General features: G+C 34.6%; 1 protein-coding gene across 2 annotated transcripts; it reads left to right on the forward strand.

The window, feature by feature from the left end:
- The first annotated feature begins 316 nt into the window (after positions 1-316).
- Positions 317-18641, forward strand: LOC133777613 (uncharacterized). Of its 2 annotated transcripts, none has more exons than XM_062217302.1 (51): positions 317-613; positions 930-1227; positions 1303-1531; positions 1662-2001; positions 2103-2216; positions 2308-2436; positions 2521-2700; positions 2793-2987; positions 3155-3292; positions 3433-3555; positions 3644-3894; positions 4405-4508; positions 5041-5135; positions 5215-5451; positions 6017-6205; positions 6307-6388; positions 6467-6534; positions 6945-7090; positions 7277-7385; positions 7471-7617; positions 7752-7799; positions 7871-7999; positions 8135-8374; positions 8483-8623; positions 8743-8828; positions 8911-9016; positions 9598-9693; positions 9929-10081; positions 11596-11778; positions 11872-12113; positions 12293-12428; positions 12513-12638; positions 12997-13041; positions 13259-13336; positions 13528-13644; positions 13925-14051; positions 14128-14228; positions 14312-14449; positions 14538-14621; positions 15167-15313; positions 15397-15528; positions 15623-15655; positions 15736-15882; positions 15973-16034; positions 16388-16541; positions 16626-16817; positions 16911-17015; positions 17250-17381; positions 17652-17885; positions 17980-18081; positions 18179-18641. In XM_062217302.1, the coding sequence occupies exons 1-51, from the start codon at positions 515-517 to the stop codon at positions 18326-18328; spliced, it is 7239 nt and encodes a 2412-aa protein (XP_062073286.1). In that variant the 5' UTR covers positions 317-514; the 3' UTR covers positions 18329-18641. The 2 variants fall into 2 exon arrangements, with proteins under 2 accessions (XP_062073286.1, XP_062073287.1); XM_062217303.1 differs by having other exon boundaries at positions 15626-15655.
- The last annotated feature ends 2921 nt before the right edge of the window (positions 18642-21562 follow it).

Here is a 21562-nt window from a genome sequence, read left to right on the forward strand (position 1 = left end):
GCACTTTATTTTATAAAAGTTTTCAAATGCATTTATTATTTTTTGTTTTTAAAAACAAAAATAGTTATAAACATATTTTTATTTTTTAAAAATAAAAATATAAAAAAAATATTTCTATTTTTATGTTTAAAAAATTCAAAAAATTTTTTTTACAATCATAACCTTTAGTTCTCTTTTATCCAAATTGCTTCTATTTTGAGGCTTCTTGCTCGATCCCATTAAAAAACTGACACCTGTCTACTAAGGTAACCCGCAGGTAGTCCAATGCCAAAAGTTCGAGTATAATAGGCACTGGCATTTCGAAGCCGATTCTCACTCATCCAATTCTCACCTCGTCGAGTCTCCAAAATCTCTCTCAAAGTCCCCCTTTCTTCGTCTAAACCGATTTTCCCCTCAAATTCACCATCGTTGTCCAATCTCGCCCTTCCGTAGAATCTCGCTCTCTCTCGCTCCTGCAATCTCTTTTTTTTCCTCTCCTGTTCGAAAACCCTAATCTATTCGCTTTGTCGTTGCAATGCTGAAATTTTCGTCAACTACTGCCAATCAGATTCGCTTTCTCCTTCAAAGCCTCACCGAAGCAAATGCCGACTCTGTTATTCAGGAACTCTCCCAGGTACCACTAATCTCACTTCCACTGTCTCTATTTAAATTTATATATATGTATATATATCCATCGTTGTGTTCACTGCGTATCTTTTTATTTATTTTTTTCAAAATGTCATTTTTCCTGTATTTTCTTGGGTGTTTTTATTTTAATTGATTTATTTTACGCTCATCTTGTTAAAGACGAAAAAGATTCATTCTACCAGGCATTAGCATTTTATGGTTTAATTTTAGTTAATATTTGGGGTTCTTTTAGTAAGGCAGTCTTAAAATTTTGAGTTGAAGATTTATTATATCGACATTAATTTATGTATGGTTCTGTGTAGTTCGTTGAAAATGAAACTGAGGGAAGCATTTTGCTGCTCCAAACGTGCCTGGATCATCTGAATAGATACAGGACAGACGCGAAGAATGCGACCCTGGAATTGGTTGTAGCTGCAATTTTCAAATGTCTTCTGGATAGACCTAATTTTAGTACGGTGTTTTGTGAGTCACTAAGAAATTCAGAGATCAGTGAAGCAATACTTGAGAATTTCTCAAATGCATTGCACCTGTCCGTGTCAGAAAACATTTGCATTGGTCTTGCTTTGTCTGATTCCGAAAACTTTGACACCAGGATATGTGGTGAGTTTCAGTTGTTAAGTCCAGTTGAATGTTTGAATCATCTGTTAAGAATTTAACAATATTTTCGTTTTATAGGCAAGAACTTTTGTATGGCTCAGATTGAAGAGTTATGTGCAAATCCTGTCGCACTTACTTCTTCTGAGCAAATTTTGAATATCATTTTGTTCCTCCAGCAGTCTGAGGGTCTCTCCAAGCATGTAGATTCGTTTATACAGATGTTATCTTTGGTGCAGCCGAAAGATGTCTCACAATTTGTTCTGACTCCATCTGTTTCAGATGAACAGCGAGAGGCCAATTTTTTGAAGTACTGTTTTTAGTTTGATTGTCTTATGTACTTGAGTTTTTTTGGTTATAAGACTAATCTATTTCTTCGTTTTGTCTCTTAAATATATGTAATATCCTATACTTAGTAGCTCTTACTTTTCTTTAAATAGGAATATGGATATGTTGCATGAGGGTGAAGATAATGATTTTGATGCCATTTTGGCTGAAATGGAGAAGGAAATGAGTTTGGGAGATATTATGAAGGAGCTAGGTTATGGATGCACAGTTGATGCATCCCAGTGCAAGGAGATTTTATCCCTTTTCTTACCGCTCAATGAGATCACTATTTCTAAGATACTTGGAACTATAACCTGCTCCCATGCTGGTCTTGAGGACAGCCAGAACACATTTCCAACATTTGGCATGGCTCTTGGTTGCAACACTTTGTCTGAACTGCCTTTGTTGAATAGTTGGAATATCGATGTCCTTATAGATACTATCAAGCAACTCGTAAGTTTTACATGTTTTCTTATGCTGATTATATTTTTCTTAAACCTTGAGGCAGTGATGAGAAGACATACTTATTTCTTAAATTTGCATGCTGAACACAGGCACCTAGTACCAACTGGATACATGTTATTGAAAATTTGGATCACGAGGGATTCTATATTCATAATCAGGAGGCATTATCCTTCTTTATGTCTGTATATAAGCGCGTGTCCCAGGTATGTGATTAAAGTTGCATGTCATGCGGATCTTTAGTGCAAAAAGTGAGAGATATGTACTGGTTCTGAGTTTATGATTTGAGGTGTGCAGGAGCCATTCCCACTACATGCTATTTGTGGGTTTGTTTGGAAGAATACTGAGGGTCAATTATCATTTCTTAAATATGCTGTATCAGCACCACCTGAAGTATTTAGCTTTTCTCATTCTGCAAGACAGCTGGTAAGATCCTATATTTAGCATGCTTCCCTTGTGTAATCTTTGCTTGACAGTTGTAATGACTATGAACTACTGTTATATTTTCAGGAGAATATTGGACCCAATTTTCAAGTTGGACATGCAAATCATGCATGGTTATGCCTTGACCTATTGGACGTATTGTGTCAACTATCTGAGAGAGGTCATGCTTCTACTGTTCGATCAATGCTTGATTATCCTCTTCAACACTGTCCTGAAGTCTTGCTTCTTGGAATCGCACAAATAAATGTACTGATACCTTTATATTTGTCTTTGCTTTTAACAGTTAATCTATTAATGGTACATTATTTTGATGTTTAATAATTTTCAATTAATTGCAGACTGCATATAACCTGCTCCAACATGAAGTGTCTACGATTGTATTTCCTACCATAGTGAAGAATTCCATGGCTAGTAGCATAATTCTTCATCTTTGGCATGTAAATTCCAAATTGGTGTTGCGGGGATTTGCTGACACTCACAAATGTGATGTAGACATTATTACAAAAATATTGGACCTTTGCCAAGAGCTGAAGGTAAGTTTAGAGTAAACTACTTCTTGATATCTTTTTGCTACTGCATGTGGTATATTGCTGTTTTGTTGGTATGGTGCTTTTTCCCCGTCTTTGGTGCTTGATTTTTTTTTTTCATTTTTGTTGGGGCCTAAATTTTAAAAATATTTTATTATTATTTTGGCTTGCAGATATTGTCACCTGTACTAGATTTTACTCCTTCTTCATTTAGTATCAAGTTGGCAGCCCTTGCTTCTAGAAAGGAGCTTGTAGACCTTGAAAATTGGCTGAGTAGTAATTTGAATACATACAAAGATATTTTCTTTGAGGTAAGATTTGATTGGCTCTTACCTGGCTACTCTTTGCACAGTGCAATGGGGAAATAATGATTTTGTTTTGTTCTTTATATATATATGTATATATATAAATATCATGCATCATATGAGCCAAGTGTACGAAAACTTTGTAGGAGTGCCTCAAGTTCTTAAAGGAGATCCAGTTTGGTGGATCACATGATTTTTCCACCAGACCTTTCCAACATTCTGGTGCCATCTCCAATCTTTGTGCGGATGCTACTAGTTCCTTCTTGAAGGTACTGCAATCGGGATACAACTTTTCTTTTAATACTATAGTCTTCCCTGTAATTTTGTTGATTTCATTGTTTTAATTTTTGACAATAGGTCCTTAAAGCTCATGCTGGATTGATCACTTCTTGCCAACTTTCTGAGGAACTGGAAAGGGTGGATGTATCAATTGTCGATTCTAATCCAAGACTTCAAAATGGTGGAACTGCTGATTCATCAACTGATGGATATGCTGATGACATTGAAGCTGAAGCCAACTCTTACTTCCATCAGATGTTTTCTGGTAATTTGACCATTGTTGAAATGGTGCAGATGTTAGCCCGCTTCAAAGAATCCTCTGTAAATAGGTACAACTTTTAGCTGCTTGAATTCCGTATTAGTTAATACTTGTGGTATTATGAAAAATTGACTTTTGTTGTTTATAAGCTTTTGAAATCACAATATTACTAAAATTTTATTTTATCTTTGATTTTAAAGTATTGCGATCATATGATAGATGTTTTATTGTGCCTTGGGCTGACATATGAATAATTGTGTTGTTTGCTTGCGTTCTAACTTCAAACCTTCTAATTACCAATTTTTTTAATTGTACTTCCTCGAGGAGGAATTATCACTTATCTTTCAATATTACATCGATTTCAAGGTGTGCAACATTGATCTAAATAGTAAAGATTTTAAGAAAATATAATGCCAGCTATGTTTCCTCTGTCTGGCACATGTTTTATTTTTTGATTGTAACCATTTGTTAGAAGATCATTTTATTGACGAAGAATTTTCCTGATATGTTGATATGACCTACCATTGTTCTTGTATATATCTTGAGAAGTAACAGATGACTATGTTGCTCAAACTTACAGGAAGAACTTAATTTTTGAGTGCATGATCGCAAATCTGTTTGAGGAGTACAGGTTCTTTCCAAAGTATCCTGAAAAGCAATTAAAGATTGCTGCCATTCTTTTTGGTGAGTTTGTAGCACTTATATGGAAACTCGTATAATTTCCCTTGATTTTATGGTAAATGACTTTTGCTTTTCATTTATTTTGATTTTAAAGTAAAAAAGGTAATGCAAAATAGACACTAATTTCTTGCTGTATTGATAGAAGACATTGTTATTTAGTGGTTGAAACAGCAATAATTGATTGGTTTGTCATTTTACTTGCTCTGTCTTCTTTATTTTTGATCTCTAGAGCATGATCTTAAAAAATCAAGGATTTTTTAAGTTTCTATTAGATATGCAAACCTTTTGTAATCATGCATTTCATGCAATCATCAAATTGTCTTTGAAGAAAAAAAACTTCATTTATTTTTACGTATGTGAAATGAAAACTGGCATTAATACTCCTTTAAAGAATTGACTGTTGAATTAACATTTCAGAACTATGTACTCAAGCCAATCACATTTCATTTTCATTGGAAATATGGCAACTGTCTTCTGTATTGATATAAATTCTACATACCCTTACTGGTTTACTCTGATGCTGGTGATTTGCCAGGCTCTGTTATCAAACACCAACTTGTAACTCATCTTCCACTTGGGATTGCTCTTCGTGGTGTTCTGGATGCATTGCGCAAACCTGCAGATTCAAAAGTTTGTCTCTATTATTAAATTTCTTTCATTCACTTGGTATTTTAATTTTACTTATGCTTTTCACTCTCTTCACATGCAGATGTTTGTGTTTGGTACCAAGGCTTTGGAGCAGTTTGTGGATCGCCTTATAGAGTGGCCGCAATACTGCAATCATATCTTACAGATTTCCCATCTACGCAGTACTCATTTAGAGCTAGTTACTTTCATTGAACAGGCTCTTGCTAGGATTTCATCAGGCCATTCAGACTCTGAAGGGGGCAACCAGGCTTCTGCTCATCACCATGGTCCATATCAAGTGGCATCAGGACATATGGATGTAAGTGGTGATTCCTGCTTTTTGTCTTGTGCCATGCATATAATTTGGCTAAATGGGCACAGAGGATGAACGCCATTTCCGTTGTTTTCTTTTCCATTAAATGATTATTTCACTTTCCTTCTTAAATGTGCATCAATATATTATAGCATAATGACTTTTTGTTTATTGACATGGTTTGAACATGAGCAATTTGCTTCATGCACTAATTTACTCGGGTTTCTATCACTAAGCTCATGCTACTAGTTTGATTTTTTGCTTCACATATTTCATTATCACTATTTCTATAGTATTAATAATAAAAAAGGCCTTTCTAGTCAATAATTTTATGTGTGTAATCATCATATAGGTAGTGCCATTGCTTGTGGCACTAGAGACATTTTGTCGCCTTTTTTTTTAGCATGCCTGTCCAGTGTCCATGCACCTTTTTTTATTTGTTTTTATTTTTTGCAGTTGAATCACAATTCAGTTTTATTCCTACTGTTAGTTGAAAAGGAAAATCAAACACGTTTTAAAAAACATGAGGTCAAAATGAAATGCCTAACACAATTTTGGGTTGTTGTTACAGTTGAATGTCCCTGGTACCATTCACTCTGGGCAGCAACTCTCTTCTTCTCTGCAGCTTCAACAAAGACATGAAAGCTCTTTCGATGACCGTCATAAGGTCTCTGTGGCTTCATCCAATGACAAACCACCTTTATCTTCGGTTGGGCAAACGTCAGGTGCTCCTATTGGTGAAGCTAGTGGTGTTCAGAAAGTAAGCTTTGATTATATAAAAAGTATTCTCTAGTACAGACTCTTGGCTTCATGTAGTCACCTAGCGTCTAACCCAAACGTCATGTTATTGAAAAACTGTAGTTACATAATGCAATTAGTGCTCCGGCAATGCTTTCTTCTTCCCCCGGATTCATTCGTCCTACAAGAGGAGTTACTTCCACAAGTAATTTTCCCCCTTTTTTGTCATTCTCTTGTATTCATTCTTTGCATGGGTATCTTTCTTACACATCATCTCGTACAGGGTTTGGCTCAGCTCTGAACATTGAAACATTAGTTGCTGCTGCAGAGAAGAGAGATACTCCTATTGAGGTATTTAATTTCATGACAGTCTATTATAAAAGTTGGGTCATATTGTGTTGCATAGATAGATAGTCTTTCTCTAACTTTGCCTAATTTAGCTTTTTAAGATTGCATACCCTTCTTAAGATTTTATTGAAACTTTCTCCGTTGCATGCATTTTAGCTTCAATTTATAATTTGTTGAAAAATATACATGTTCCTATAAATTTTGGCTCTCTGAAGAAATTGAAGTTTCAATGTGAAAAATTTGCTAGTCGACATGGTATTGCATAAGATTATATGGCAGATGTTGTATGCAGACCCATCAACATTTGGGAGTTTTGGACACTGGACAGTGAACATGACAAGAAAATACGAGTCTATTTTGTTTCGATAATGTGTGCTTTCTTAATCTGAAATAAAGTCCTGTGTTGTCTACAGGCTCCAGCATCAGAGGTTCAGGACAAGATCTCATTTATAATTAATAATATTTCTGCTGCTAATCTTGAAGCTAAATCAAAGGAATTCATTGACATATTGAAAGAGCAGTACTATCCCTGGTTTGCGCAATATATGGTTATGAAAAGGTTAGACTTTTTGAAATAACATGCACATGTAAAACATAATACTTGAATTTCCTAATAGATTATGATTATGCGAAATAAAGCCCTGGTATATTTTGTCATCGCTGCATCAGTTGATTCTGGAAATTAAACTTCGATATATATTCCATGGCCAAAAGTTTATTAAATTTCTTGAAACCATTTTGACAGGGCAAGTATTGAGCCTAATTTTCATGATTTGTACTTGAAATTCCTGGACAAAGTGAATGCAAAGGCCTTGAATAAAGAGATTATTCAAGCCACTTATGAGAACTGCAAGGTTATGTCTTACAAGTCTAATATTGATGCATATGCATTTAGTTTTCCTTGTTTGATGTGGAATTTAACATCTTTGTACAATTCAGGTTCTTTTGGGGTCAGAGCTTATAAAATCAAGTTCAGAAGAGCGTTCATTATTAAAAAATTTAGGAAGCTGGCTTGGAAAGTTGACAATAGGAAGAAACCAAGTTTTACGGGCTCGTGAAATAGATCCCAAATCTTTGATTATAGAGGTACTAATATTCTCAATTGTCTTTCTATCTGTGTGCCCACCCCCCCCACTCCTCTCTCTCTCTCCCCCTCTTCTTCTTGTTTTGTTTTATTATTTTTTTGTTATACCAGTTACCCATGTTCACTGTCTTCCCAGGCATATGAGAAGGGGTTGATGATTGCAGTAATACCATTTACATCAAAGGTATATATATTTTCTAATCATGCTGCTGTTCTGAGTTAGGTGCTGTGGGGTTAATGTTTCGCCACTTGCAGGTTCTTGAACCATGCCAAAGCAGTCTAGCATATCAGCCTCCCAATCCCTGGACTATGGGCATTCTTGGATTACTTGCTGAAATTTATTCGATGCCAAACTTGAAAATGAATCTGAAATTTGACATTGAGGTATGTATTCTTGTTGTAGTTTCTCTGACCCATAGTTGGTCATGTGTGTGCTTGTGTATGTGCATTATAGAGTTGGGAAATGACCTGCCATAAGGGCGACCCTGTTTAATTAATTATGTTAATTTTCTGTTTCAGGTTCTATTCAAGAACCTTAGCGTGGATTTGAAGGAGATAACACCAACCGCTCTTCTGAAGGATCGCAAGAGAGAAATTGAAGGAAATCCTGATTTTTCTAATAAAGATGTTGGAGCATCCCAACCTCAAATGGTTGCTGAAGTTAAATCAACCCTAATGTCTCCACTAAATCAAGTTGAGCTACCACTTGAGGTTGCTCCTTCATCTAATTCTGCTGGACATACACATTTATTATCTCAGGTTGGTTTTTCTTGATAATTCTTTTGAGGGGGTTTTGCCAACAATGACTTTTTTTTGGGTTCTTCTGTTTAATCTTCTAATGCTTTATTATTTGTTTTTCTGGTCTAGTATGCTGCTCCTCTACATCTTTCTTCTGGTACATTAATGGAGGATGATAAGCTGGCAGCTTTAGGATTGTCTGATCAGCTTCCATCTGCACAAGGACTGTTACAAGCTACTCCTTCTCAGTCACCATTCTCTGTTAGTCAGGTATCCTGCACCCCTTTTTGCTCGCCTTCTTCTCTCGTTTATATTGCTTTAGTATGTGAAGATCAAGTAGATTGAATCATTAATCAGAACTTTCATGTCTCTGGTTCATCTGTTTGTAGCTTCCCACACCAGTACCTAACATTGGAACTCATGTGATCATCAACCAGAAGCTCAGTGCATTGGGCCTGCACCTGCATTTTCAGAGGTGCTATGATGACCACCCTTTTTTATGGGTATAGTGGTTAAATTACTTTGGTGTTAACACTTATCTGTCTTGTATTTTGCAGAGTTGTTCCAATTGCAATGGATAGAGCTATCAAAGAGATAGTATCTAGTATTGTTCAACGTAGTGTTTCTATAGCTACTCAAACAACTAAGGAGCTTGTTTTAAAGGTTGGTTGATTCATCTTGATATGGTGACTTACATGATTGTTGATTAAGGAGGCTTGTTTTGTAGTTTGGAACTTTCACTGTTGAATTTGATCATCTATGTTTACTGGCTTATTCTATGTTCTTTGTTACTTTGTGACAAGTCCTTTTGTCTTGGCTTAATATTGTTCAAATGAATGTTTTTACTTCTCATTGTTTTAGCCACAGCCCAACGTCTTTTTCGTTGTATTATGCTTGATATTTTCATCATGTTTTCGGCAATTAGGATTTCAAGACGCAGCAACACCATGATGCAAATAATAATACTCACATCACAATAATTTTTTCTTCCTCATTGTGATTTTGGTTTTCGTATCACGGATCTTGGTTCGCTTTTTGTTTTTCTTTATCAAATACGCAGCAACGTCCGAATGACGTCTCTTACTTCTGATTGTTCTAGAGATGCCTAGCCTAATGCCATTTTCGTATATTAATGGAAGTATAATGTAACCTGCTACATTATCTTAAATATATTTTTCGCGTTAGGGGCCTTCTGATTTCCCATGTTTTATATTTCACTGTGATCAATTAATTGCATTTTGTAGGATTATGCCATGGAATCGGATGAGACACGCATATTCAATGCAGCACACTTGATGGTTGCAAGTCTGGCAGGAAGTCTAGCGCATGTGACTTGCAAGGTTTATTTTTTTTATTTTTTTATGCACCCTGGAAAATTATTTATTTCTTTTTAGTTATTTGGTTCTTTACCCCAATTTAAGGTTTTCTGTTTCAATGTGGGGACAAATTTTTTTCCCTTGTATTGCATATTTTTATGCTGTTTAACAATTTGTTTTTTGTTTTTACCCTAGAATTTCTTTCTTTGTTGTTCCACCCTACATCTTCTTCCTTATTCATGTGTTGTTTGATGGACAGGAACCCTTGCGAACTTCCATACTGAGTCAACTAAGGAATTCACTTCAGGGTTTGAATCTTGCTAGTGAACTTCTGGAACAAGCAGTTCAAATTGTTACCAATGACAATTTGGATCTTGGCTGTGCAGTCATTGAACAGGCTGCAACGGATAAGGTTTGTTTTGCTAAATAAATATATATTAATTTGTTTTCATGTGTTTAGAATTGAGTATCACGTTGTTTACTTTTGATGAAGTTTGTTAATATTCATGTGGCATTTGGACATTTAGGAAATAATGATTTCTATTACATTGGGAATGTAAATTAAGGTAATATCACAATATTGATAAAGTAAGGTTCATATAAGATATTTAAAAACAATTTTCTGTTCCAATATGTGATATTATAGGACAAGTTGCCTTTGGCGACATTTGCTCAGTTCTTGCTTTAAAGAAAAATGATAGCCATAAGTGGAAACAGATGGACATGGAGGGGAAAAAAAATTCTCAATAGAAGTTTCATTTCAATAAATTGAAGAGAATGTGAAGACAGTTTTGTTCCATACTTTTGTATACAAAGGATGCTGATAGATGCTGTTGATCATAATTGCCTGGAAGTATCATTAGAGATTCACTTGTGGAAGAAATATCGGAAAAACAAGGTTGCCGATATTTTTGTAGCCCTCAAATTAAATTTGTCAGCTTTATCGACGATATGCAAGCGAATATCGATGGAAATTCGATATTATTGGTTGTCGGTGCAATTATTGTTAAACTTGAGTCTATTATCGTAGATACATGCAGAAATATCGGTATGTTTTGATTTTTTTTTAAATTAAAAAAAAAACAGAAAAGAAAAGTTGTACATTAAGTATTCCCGTGATGATGGGTTATATTTTCAAAAATCTGTTATATGTTTTTATGTTTAAATAAATATTTATTTATAATTTTTTTAACAAAAATATTTATTTATATTGAATCAATGTTTTTCTATTGGTAATTTCTATATACATAAAGAACAACTTCTATCTATTTTTTTTATACTCTTCTTCATTGGAAAGAAAAAAAGAAACTCTATTCAACTTTTTAACGATGTCATAATATATAACTAATGTTTAATTTATCATGTTGTTATATATTATTGTCATATTGTTTAATTTTATTTTATTTCTATAAGTTTTATCAAGAATTTTGTATTTTTAAATAAATATTTGTGATATTAGTAAATTTTTTGAAAATTTCCATAGATATCGAAAATATCTCCCATATTTCTATAAAATTATAATGTCTATTTCCATAGACACCAATATTTTATTCCTTGACATGCACATGAGTATCTTTAGCCGTTCAATTATAGAATCCATCCCAAATCTTGTCTTGTCACCGTTTGTCATGTATTAGGTGCTTCTGTTCTGTATTGAAACCAACTTTTTTATCATTGTAATTCAAATTCTTATGTTACCATTGCGCTGAGTCCAAACAACAATTAAACTTCACTTTAAAATTAGAAGTTTCCACTTCTGTCTCTCTATTCTCTTAATATATACATATATATATATAAATATATTGGCCGAGTAATTGATGATTTATGATGAAGCAAATATTCTTACTGATAATTCTTTATAACTTGAATGTCATCCACTGGTGTGGCTTCATATGGTCTTTATGCTGATTGTGCCTGTATGTGTAGGCCATACAAAGCATTGATGGGGAAATAAATCAACAACTTTCATTGAGAAGGAAGCATAGAGAAGGGGTTGGTCCCACCTTTTTTGATGCTAACGTGTATACGCAAGGATCTATGGGTGTTGTGCCAGAGTCTCTTCGTCCTAAACCTGGTCATTTGTCACTTTCTCAACAGAGAGTATATGAGGTTAGCACTTGCCGACTTATGTACTTAGTACAGTCCTTTTATTATGAAATTGTTCTTAAAGTATTCAGATCTTGTATTCTGTTATTTTTCTAGGACTTTGTCCGGCTTCCTTTGCAAAATCAATCTAGTCAGAGTTCGCATGCTGTTCCTGCTGGTGCTTCTGCAAATGCTGGTCTAGCTGGTGTCTCTGCAAATGCTGGTCTAGCTGGTGCTTATGGTACAGCGTCAACACAACTTAATCCAGCCTATTCTTCTGCATCCGGAAGCACTGGATTTGAATCTGTCTCCCGTCCGCCGGACGAGGCTATTGATTCTAATTCAGCCCTGCATCTTAGGTTTGTAATATCCACCATCTTCTAACTTTTCTCTAAAAGTTTCCTTCGGTGAACGAGCCAGACTTAGTGTGCAAAACAAGATCAGGAGATTGTACCGAGGATTGGTTCTGATCTTATTTCAGCGGAAATATGTTTCTTCCTTTTTCAAGTTATTAATTCTTAATTTTTGGAATTCTCAGTGCTTCTTCATTGCATGTTGGTGTGGCTGATGCTGTTACTCAACATAGTTCTGAAAGTGATCCTGTTGTTGGTTCATTTGCTAATGTTTCTGCTCCGCCCGAGTTACATTCAGTGGATTCCACTGATGCTGCTAAGGTTAGATGCACACATATTGATGTTGAAATTGAGCTTTTTCTGGTTCTGAAAATTAAGCTTCAAAAGCTTTTAATTTCTTACTAGGAATCTGGAGCTTCTTCGCAGCCATTGCCTTCACCTGCTGCTGGTGAGCGTCTTGCAAGTAGCTTATCAGAACCTTCACTTAGTACGAGGGACGCATTGGATAAATACCAGATTGTTTCACAAAAGGTTCTGCATGTTTTTTTGTCCCCCTATATTTGTCATTTTATGGAACCATTGTTTATCTAAGGCTGGTTGGTTTGCTTAACGTTTATTTGGCAATGGCATTGTGATTGTTTATGTTCGTCTTTGGACATAAAGGAAGGATTTTATTTTTTATTTATCTGAAATGTGGCAAATATGTTTTCTAAGTTGCCATAACTTCCAATTTTTATGGCCTTATGTAAAACTCTGGCCTTAAGCAATGCATTTCAATATTCTTGGGTCCTGGTATGAAAGTGAACTTATTGTTCTTGCACATGAATTCTGTTTTACCATTGAGAATTTTATATAACTTAGCTGCTGACTCTCTTTCTGATTGTTTCAGCTTGAATCTTTGATAACAAATGAAGCTAGAGAAGCAGAAATTCAGGTATTTTTTGAAAAATATTTTTTTTATTATGTACTGTACAAAATGTCATTTTGAAGGTTCCATTCAATGTGTTGTAATCTTTCAATACCATGTCTTCTTTTTTTTTTTTTAATTATTATTATTATTTATGTAACTGTGTTTTCTGTTTGACTTTTTACACATATAAACTTTGCATTAGGCGTGATTTACATCCATTTTTTTGGGGACATGTTTTCAGGGAGTTGTTACTGAAGTTCCTGAGATCATACTTAAATGTGTAAGTCGCGATGAGGCTGCCTTAGCTGTAGCTCAAAAGGTTAGTAGTACAGCAGTACTTTCTGTAAGAACCTTTTTCGTCTTTCTACTTTAAGTGATAACCTCAATGTTTTTGGTTGCATTGAAGGCTAATTAGTGATGTTAGCTAACTCATTCCTAAGGGATGATGATTTGTCATTTGTTTGGCCCCAACATGTTAATATCTTGAGATTGTGCCAAATGTTGGTACAGGTTTTCAAGGGTTTATATGAAAACGCTTCAAACCATGTTCATGTTGGTGCTCATCTCACGATCCTTACTGCTATTCGTGATGTGTGCAAGCTAGTTGTCAAGGAGCTCACTAGTTGGGTATGCTCATTCAACCTTGAATCATGTTTTATTAATTATTGTGGGTTTACCATAGATTTTCTCTCCAGATGATTTTATGTTGGCAAGAAGTTTTGTGGATCTCTTTAATTTTAATCCTTTTTGCAATGTCTTCAGCTTTTTTGGTTGGCAAAAAGACTGGAATTTTCGTTGTTCTTTAGTTGATGAGCTTGCTAATAATATTTTTGCTTGTATCCACTTCTGTTGTTATAAGGTGTGACATTCTGGGTGTAGTGATCTAATACTTTTCAACTTCGTGCAGGTGATTTATTCTGATGAGGAGCGAAAGTTTAACAAAGATATCACTGTTGGCCTTATCCGCAGTGAATTGTTAAACCTTGCAGAGTATAATGTGCATATGGCAAAACTTATTGATGGAGGGAGGAATAGTATGTAGAAGATTATGTTTTGATTTCCTTTTATTCCTTGCATTTAGAAATACTACTAAGTGTGTTAACCATGCAGAGGCTGCAACGGATTTTGCTATTTCGCTTCTTCAAATATTGGCAGTGGAAGAATCAAAAGTAATTTCGGAACTTCATAATCTTGTAGAGGCATTAGCAAAGGTTTGTACTAGTTTAGCTTTTTATGAATGAAAGGCCTTACATATTAATGTATAAACACAGTTGCTTATCATTCTGAAACACAGCTTGCTTCAAAGCCTGGGTCACCCGAGTCATTGCAACAGTTGGTTGAGATGGTCAAGAATCCTTCTGCAAATGTGGCTGTTTCTTCTGGTGTTAATGTTGGGAAGGATGACAAGGCTCGACAATCTAGAGACAAGAAAGTCAGTAGAGACATCTTAGTATAATATTTTCTTTCTGTGTAACCTATTTCAATGATCCTTTTATTCAAATTTGTATTTTGTTACACAGGCTCCTGGTCTCCCTGTGGCGAGTAGGGAAGACTTGAGTAGTGTAGAGTCTGTTGAACCAGATCCTGCTGGTTTCCGTGAGCAGGTATCATGACTATGTTCCAAGTATGTTCTTTATGATGCAAAATTTTGTTAAAACTTTCATATGTTGATCGATCAGGTAACATTCACCTTTGATGAAAACTGAATTTTTGATTTTTAGATGGATAATAGCACTAAAATGAGGATAGAATATATTCTTGTATATACTGTTACTCTCAGAATAGCGGTTGAAGTTGATTGTGTTATATGGGAATATGCAATATGCAAACCTTAGAGAGATTCTCATTATTCATTGTGCGTTTTGGTATTTTAATTAAAAGTTTGCGGATTCCCTTTTCTCTTTTCTGGGAAGATGATTTTTTTTTATTGTTTTTATTAATAATAATAGTATATATACTTTTGATATTATTATCTTTTCCTGGTAGGGGTAGGGGGTGGGGAGGGAGCAGTTTAGGGTTTGTCTGACTTGGTAGAGCAGAGTTACTCGCTAGTGCACATTAATTCGTGGATATCAATATGAAAACATTTATATGCCATGTATACACATGAAAGTCATTTCTAATACTTTTCTTTTTGTGTAATTTCTAGGTTTCGAGGCTGTTTGCAGAGTGGTACCGGATTTGTGAACTTCCTGGTGCAAATGATGCAGCTTGTGCGCATTACATTTTACAGTTGCATCAAAATGGATTGCTGAAGGGGGATGATGTAACAGAGAGATTTTTTCGCCTCCTTACTGTGAGATCTCTTTCTTTGGAAAGGCTAGTTATGATTTATTGATTTTGATAAGAGCCATAGCCTCATCTTTTTTTCTTTTTTAGGAACTTTCTGTTGCACATTGCCTATCTTCTGAGGTAATTAATTCAGGCACATTGCAAGCACCTCTTCAAGGGCAGAGTTTGTCTTTCCTTGCCATTGATATCTATGCAAAAATTGTCTTTTCAATTCTGAAGGTTAGTAGGCATTCCACTCACCTTACACATTTCCAATGTCTTTTATTTCTGTTCAATAAGATATGAATCCAAACTAAATGTTTTCCTCTTGCAGCAGGGAACCAATAAACCATTTCTCCTGTCTAAGGTGAGAAGAATTGATTATTGAGTTCAGAGTATTATTAAATTATCATTTTTCTGTTGTTTGACATGCGTACTGTTTGGCAGATTCTGGCAGTTACCGTCAGATTCATTCAAAAAGATGCTGAAGAGAAGAAATCATCTTTTAATCCAAGACCATATTTTAGATTGTTTATCAATTGGCTTCAGGATCTTGGCTCCATAGACCCCCTTGTAGATGGTGCAAACTTTCAGGTCTGTCTATGGTTTGTTTATCAGAGATCACTTGCATTGCAAATGATTATTGTTTGCTTTTCATCTTTAACCTACATTTTTCTGCTGCAGATTTTGACAGCATTTGCAAATGCATTTCATGCTTTGCAGCCTCTTAAAGTTCCTGCATTCAGGTTATTACATGATTTTTTTTGTTTAGATATGTCGGTTAATATAGATTAATATATTGTGAATATAGTACAATCATCAAATTTTGTTATTTAGGATGACTTTGTTGCAGTTTATATCAGTTAAGATCTAGTGAATTGTGTAAAATCAGCGTGGTATTCCTTGTACATTTAGTTTGTGAAGGAGTACTGTTCTCCGATTTAGTCAGGGGTTGGGATTGTATTTTTTTTCTTCATAAAACCTGTTATTCTAGAATCCCTATTTGTCTTTCATACACAAATTCCTTGTAAACCATTAAATTTTTTCCAAAAGGAAAAAGAACGAAGTCTTCCCTATTCTGATTGAAATGCTTTTTCAGCTTTGCATGGCTTGAGTTGGTGAGCCACAGGAGTTTCATGCCAAAAATGCTGACAGGGAATGGTCAGAAGGGTTGGCCCTATATCCAACGATTGCTGGTAGACTTGTTCCAATTCATGGAGCCATTCTTGAGAAATGCCGAACTTGGAGTTCCGGTCTGTCTTGATTATACCATTTTTATTTATGCTTTGCCATATGGTTTTCTTCTTATTATATTTACTTTTTAAATTGTTGTGCAGGTTCATTTTCTGTATAAAGGCACACTTAGGGTGTTGCTAGTGCTGCTTCATGATTTCCCCGAGTTTTTGTGTGATTATCATTTTACCTTCTGTGATGTTATTCCTCCAAGCTGCATTCAAATGAGAAATATTATTCTAAGTGCATTTCCCCGCAATATGAGGCTGCCAGATCCATCTACTCCTAACTTAAAGGTGGTGGTGGTGGTTATATGTATTTACTTGCAGCATTTTCCTTTAAATTAATGATGCAGATTCTTAGGTAGCTGTTTTCTATTATGTCTGCAGATTGATTTGCTTGCAGAAATCAGCCAATCTCCTCGCATTCTATCGGAGGTTGATGCAGCTTTAAAGGCAAAGCAGATGAAGACTGATGTGGATGAGTATCTCAAGGTATTTTGTTTTGCATTATAATGTCCATATTAGTCTGGGGAGAAAAATTTATTCATACAGTTATTTTTGCCATGGGTACCTCTACTGCAATTTTTTTTCCTCCATTTTTCTATTTTCTTTCTTTATTTATTTTCAGTTAAAAAAATTGGTACCCTCTCTCTCCCCTCTTACTACTTATCTTCAATTTGTCTGAACTTTTACCCAATGTAACTCTTGTTTAATTTATCTTAGCAGACAAGGCAAGGTTCCTCATTTTTGACTGATCTGAAACAGAAGTTGCTCCTTCCACCCAGTGAAGTTGCTGCAGCTGGCACCAATTATAATGTACCCTTGATCAACTCCCTTGTGCTTTATGTTGGCATGCAGGTACTTGTTTCTATGCCAATTTCACCCCTTATTGTCACGTTAGGATGGATAAATTTTACCCATGTTTTCAGTTTCCTTTTAAAATTGAAAATATACTCATTTTACTGTGCGTGGATTTCTTGTTGAGTATGTAAATAAGATACTGTGCTTTTTCCGAAGATAAGGGATAACAAACATTTAGTTAATTTGTCTTGGAACAAAATATGTTCTATCAACGGCTTATTAAACAGTGAATGTTCACAATACTGCTTTTTGGGTTTCATTTGTCAGGCCATCCAGCAGCTTCAGGCTAGAACTTCTCATGCACAAAGCAGCCAAAATGTTCCACTTGCTGTATTCTTGGTGGGTGCTGCCTTAGATATATTCCAGGCTCTAATAGTGGACCTAGATACTGAAGGACGCTATCTATTCCTAAATGCGGTGGCTAACCAACTCCGCTATCCAAACACTCATACACATTACTTTTCTTTCATCCTTCTTTACTTGTTTGCCGAGTCCAATCAGGTGAGAACATTTTAATATCATTATAACTGATTTGATTTTGCAGCTAACTTATTAGTAGTCTTTAATTGCTTAATTAAAGTATTGCTATTTACAGGAAATTATCCAGGAGCAAATTACAAGAGTCTTGTTGGAACGTTTAATTGTTAACCGGCCTCATCCTTGGGGTCTTCTTATTACATTTATTGAGCTTATTAAGGTGACCCTCTTCTCCCATGGAAAATATTTTGGCTGCAAATTTCTGTTTTGTGCAAGTCCTTGTTTTGATTGTGTATCTTTGTTTTCTTACCTTACAGAATCCAAGGTACAACTTCTGGAACCGAGGTTTCATTAGGTGTGCACCAGAAATTGAAAAGCTTTTTGAATCTGTGTCAAGATCTTGTGGGGGCCCGAAACCTGTGGATGAGAGTATGGTGTCCAATTGGGTATCTGAGAATGCGCACTAACTTGTTGGGGAAAAAGCTTAAAACGGCGCATGGCATGTAAATATCGTTTTTATTTGCTAATGAATTAGTTATTCATGGCATTAGTTAGATTCTTGTTGCTCTAAACTGCAAATGGCATGTAAATAGCGCACTTCTTTTTTCTTTTTCTTTGGTAGTAAGTTCATTATTCACTACATTAGAATTATATTAGCTAGACAGTTAAATATCCCTGCACGGTTGTATATTCATTTTTCAAGTTAAATGTAATTTTTGCTATTAAAACAAGGGAATTTTTAAAAAATGTGGCTTTTATGCCATCACTCTTTGGTGACTATATTTTTTCTAATTTGTACGAGAAAATATATAATGATTGTACTTGAAAAAAAATAAAGTATGAGAAACACAATAAAATTTAAAATCAAATTAAACTCCTCTCAAACTCTCTCTCAAAACCCATGCACAAGCCCTCCTCTTAAAACCCAGCCAGCAAATCCCTTTCACCTTTGCCTGATGCAAATCTCCTCTAGCCCCGGTGCAAATTTGTTCAAGCTCCGGTGCCATCTTAAGTTCGGATCAACCACCACTTTCCCATTTTCTCTAGAAATCAATTCAATTCTAGCCATGTTCAATTTTCAGATCAGATTTTTTTTATAGGTCTAAACTTTTTTTTTAGATCTGGAACTAGTAAATTATTTTAAGTTTTTAAGTTTAGGTAAACAATTACTTGTATTATTACAGATTTACTTTTTTTTCTTGAGTTACAGATAAAAAACTCTTGGTTTTTTATATGTTTTTTTTCCTATCTTTTGCAATAGGTAACTGGTTACTTTTACGTTCTGATATGTGTTTATATTTCTACGTTTTTTATGGTAACTGATTACCTTTACGTTATGGTATGTGTGTATATTTTTGAGTTTTTTTTTTCCTATCCTTAAATCTGTAATAGGTAATTGGTTACCTTAACGTTTTGATATGTGTATATTTCTGGGTAGGGGTGTTCGTGGTGTGGTTGGTGCGGTTTTTCTCTAATTTTTTGGACCGCACCGCATATGCGGTTTGAGTAATTTTTCAAACCGTAACTCGCACTGCATAGACCTCAAACTGCATAAACCGTACCGCAAAAATGCGGTGTGGTGCGGTTTTGGCGGTTTATGTCTATCGCCAAATAATTTAACAATTAAATATTATAATTAAGAAAGATTCATAATAAATCTCATAAACATAGAGTGTTTAACAAAATATGTACAACAAGCTAATAAACTTTAAACAAAACAATAAAAATATAACAAACTAATAACAAATAAAAAATGTAATATAAAAGTAAATATTATTTTAATTAAGGATGAATATCTTTAGATTGAAGTAGAATGTGTTAGCATCCTATGAAACATTATATTTCTTTCTAGATATTGTGTATTATATTATACTATATAAATATTTATGCATTAACTTCAAATGTAGTAAAATTGAAAAAAAATAATATAAAAAAGTTAATATATATAATGACGCGGTGCAGTGTGGTTTGAACCGCATTTATAAAATTTAAAACCACACCGCATCGCGTGGTTTGGCAAAAATACAAACCGCAACCGCACCGCGAAGGGTTCTAAACTGCAAATTGCGGTGTGGTGTGGGCGGTTTGTGCGATGTGGGCGGTTTTATGAACACCCCTATTTTTGGATTCTTTATGGTAACCGGTTACCCCCACGTTCTGATATGTGTGTATATTTATGGGTTATAAGATCAGATCATGTCTTTTATTTTCCTTCAAATTTAATGTTTCTTCTCATATTTAATATAAGTAACTCATCACCCCTTGTATGGTAACTGGTTACCCCTCTTATGGCAGAAGATTACTCCTTTTAGGGTAACTGGTTACCCCTCCTGATACATGTTATTTAACCTAGTTCTAAGATTTTTTTTACATATCTGTGAAAAATCAATAAGGTAACTGGTTACTTTACCCAGGCTTTGAAAAAAAAAACGTACAATCTAAAAAAAAAGAAAAAAATGCTTATAATAAATAAAAAAATGATAAACACAATTCATATTACAAAAAAAAAAAAAATGCAAAACAACAACAAAAAAAATTTAATATAAAAATATTTATATAAAATTAATATAAAAAATCAAATAAACTAAAAAAATAATAATAAAATTACAAACATACCCTTCCAAATTAATAAAACTTGAATAAGAGTAAAACTATGACATAAACCAACTTTTATACAAAAATATGTGAAAATAAACCCATAAAAGTACAAATTCTTAAAAAGAAATTATAGATTATTTTTATTTTGAAAAAAATCATATTTTTGCAAACTCTATTAAAAATCACGTGTAAAATGTAATTTCCCTTTAAAACAAACTTCACAAAGAGATGTTTCCATTTAATTGTTTCTTCGTTTTTTTTTCCCTCGTGATTTCTTTTTGAGGAAAAATAAAAATTTCATTAGTTGGTTAAAATAGAACAAACTCCAATACATATTTGAAATGCTCTAAAAACAAATGCAGATTTCAAAAATAAATTACCAACAATGGAGTTTACAATGATTAATCAACGATAGACATAATGCCAAATTACCCTACATGCAGAAACAATATTTGGTGAGCTGTTTTTAATTGGTGACCCAAATTGGGAGTGTCGAATCTTAACAATTGGTATGAAAAGTAAATATTTTACCAGAATATTGGCATAGGCCAAATTCCTCAAGGCCTTGACAAAAGTGATAAATACCATTATTAGCAAAAGCTAAAATTAAAACTACCACAACTAGCAAAGAGAAACGCATTAAAGAAGACCAAAACCTAGGACGCATTAAAGAAAACCAAAACCTAGGAAGCATCTTGGGCGCCACTTGCGGCAAGGCAACATGCCTAACACCAATAATTTTGATGAATTTACATCCTCAAACTTCTATTCCGAAAATCATGTATAAACTTTTATTTACAATAATAACGTTTTTGCCATACTTGAAAAAATAATACACCCACTCATTTTTCTTTCTCTCTCTTCAAGTTTAGTCGTCAACATTCCGACCACCTTACTGTTACACACCCTGGACGAGAGGGAAGATAAGCTGTCGACGATCTCACGGTCCAAAGATCTACCGCCATTCATCGCTGGAGAAGGTCGCACTTGCTGGTCAAAGTCGTCGGAGTTGCGACTTTGACTCAATTTTCCGACGAACTCCGACAACCACGAGCCCCGGGGGTTGTACCATCGCAACCTAATTTTTGAGATGGTCATTTTGG

This window comes from Humulus lupulus, chromosome 5, assembly GCF_963169125.1.
Source record: "Humulus lupulus chromosome 5, drHumLupu1.1, whole genome shotgun sequence".
Taxonomy (NCBI): domain Eukaryota; kingdom Viridiplantae; phylum Streptophyta; class Magnoliopsida; order Rosales; family Cannabaceae; genus Humulus; species Humulus lupulus.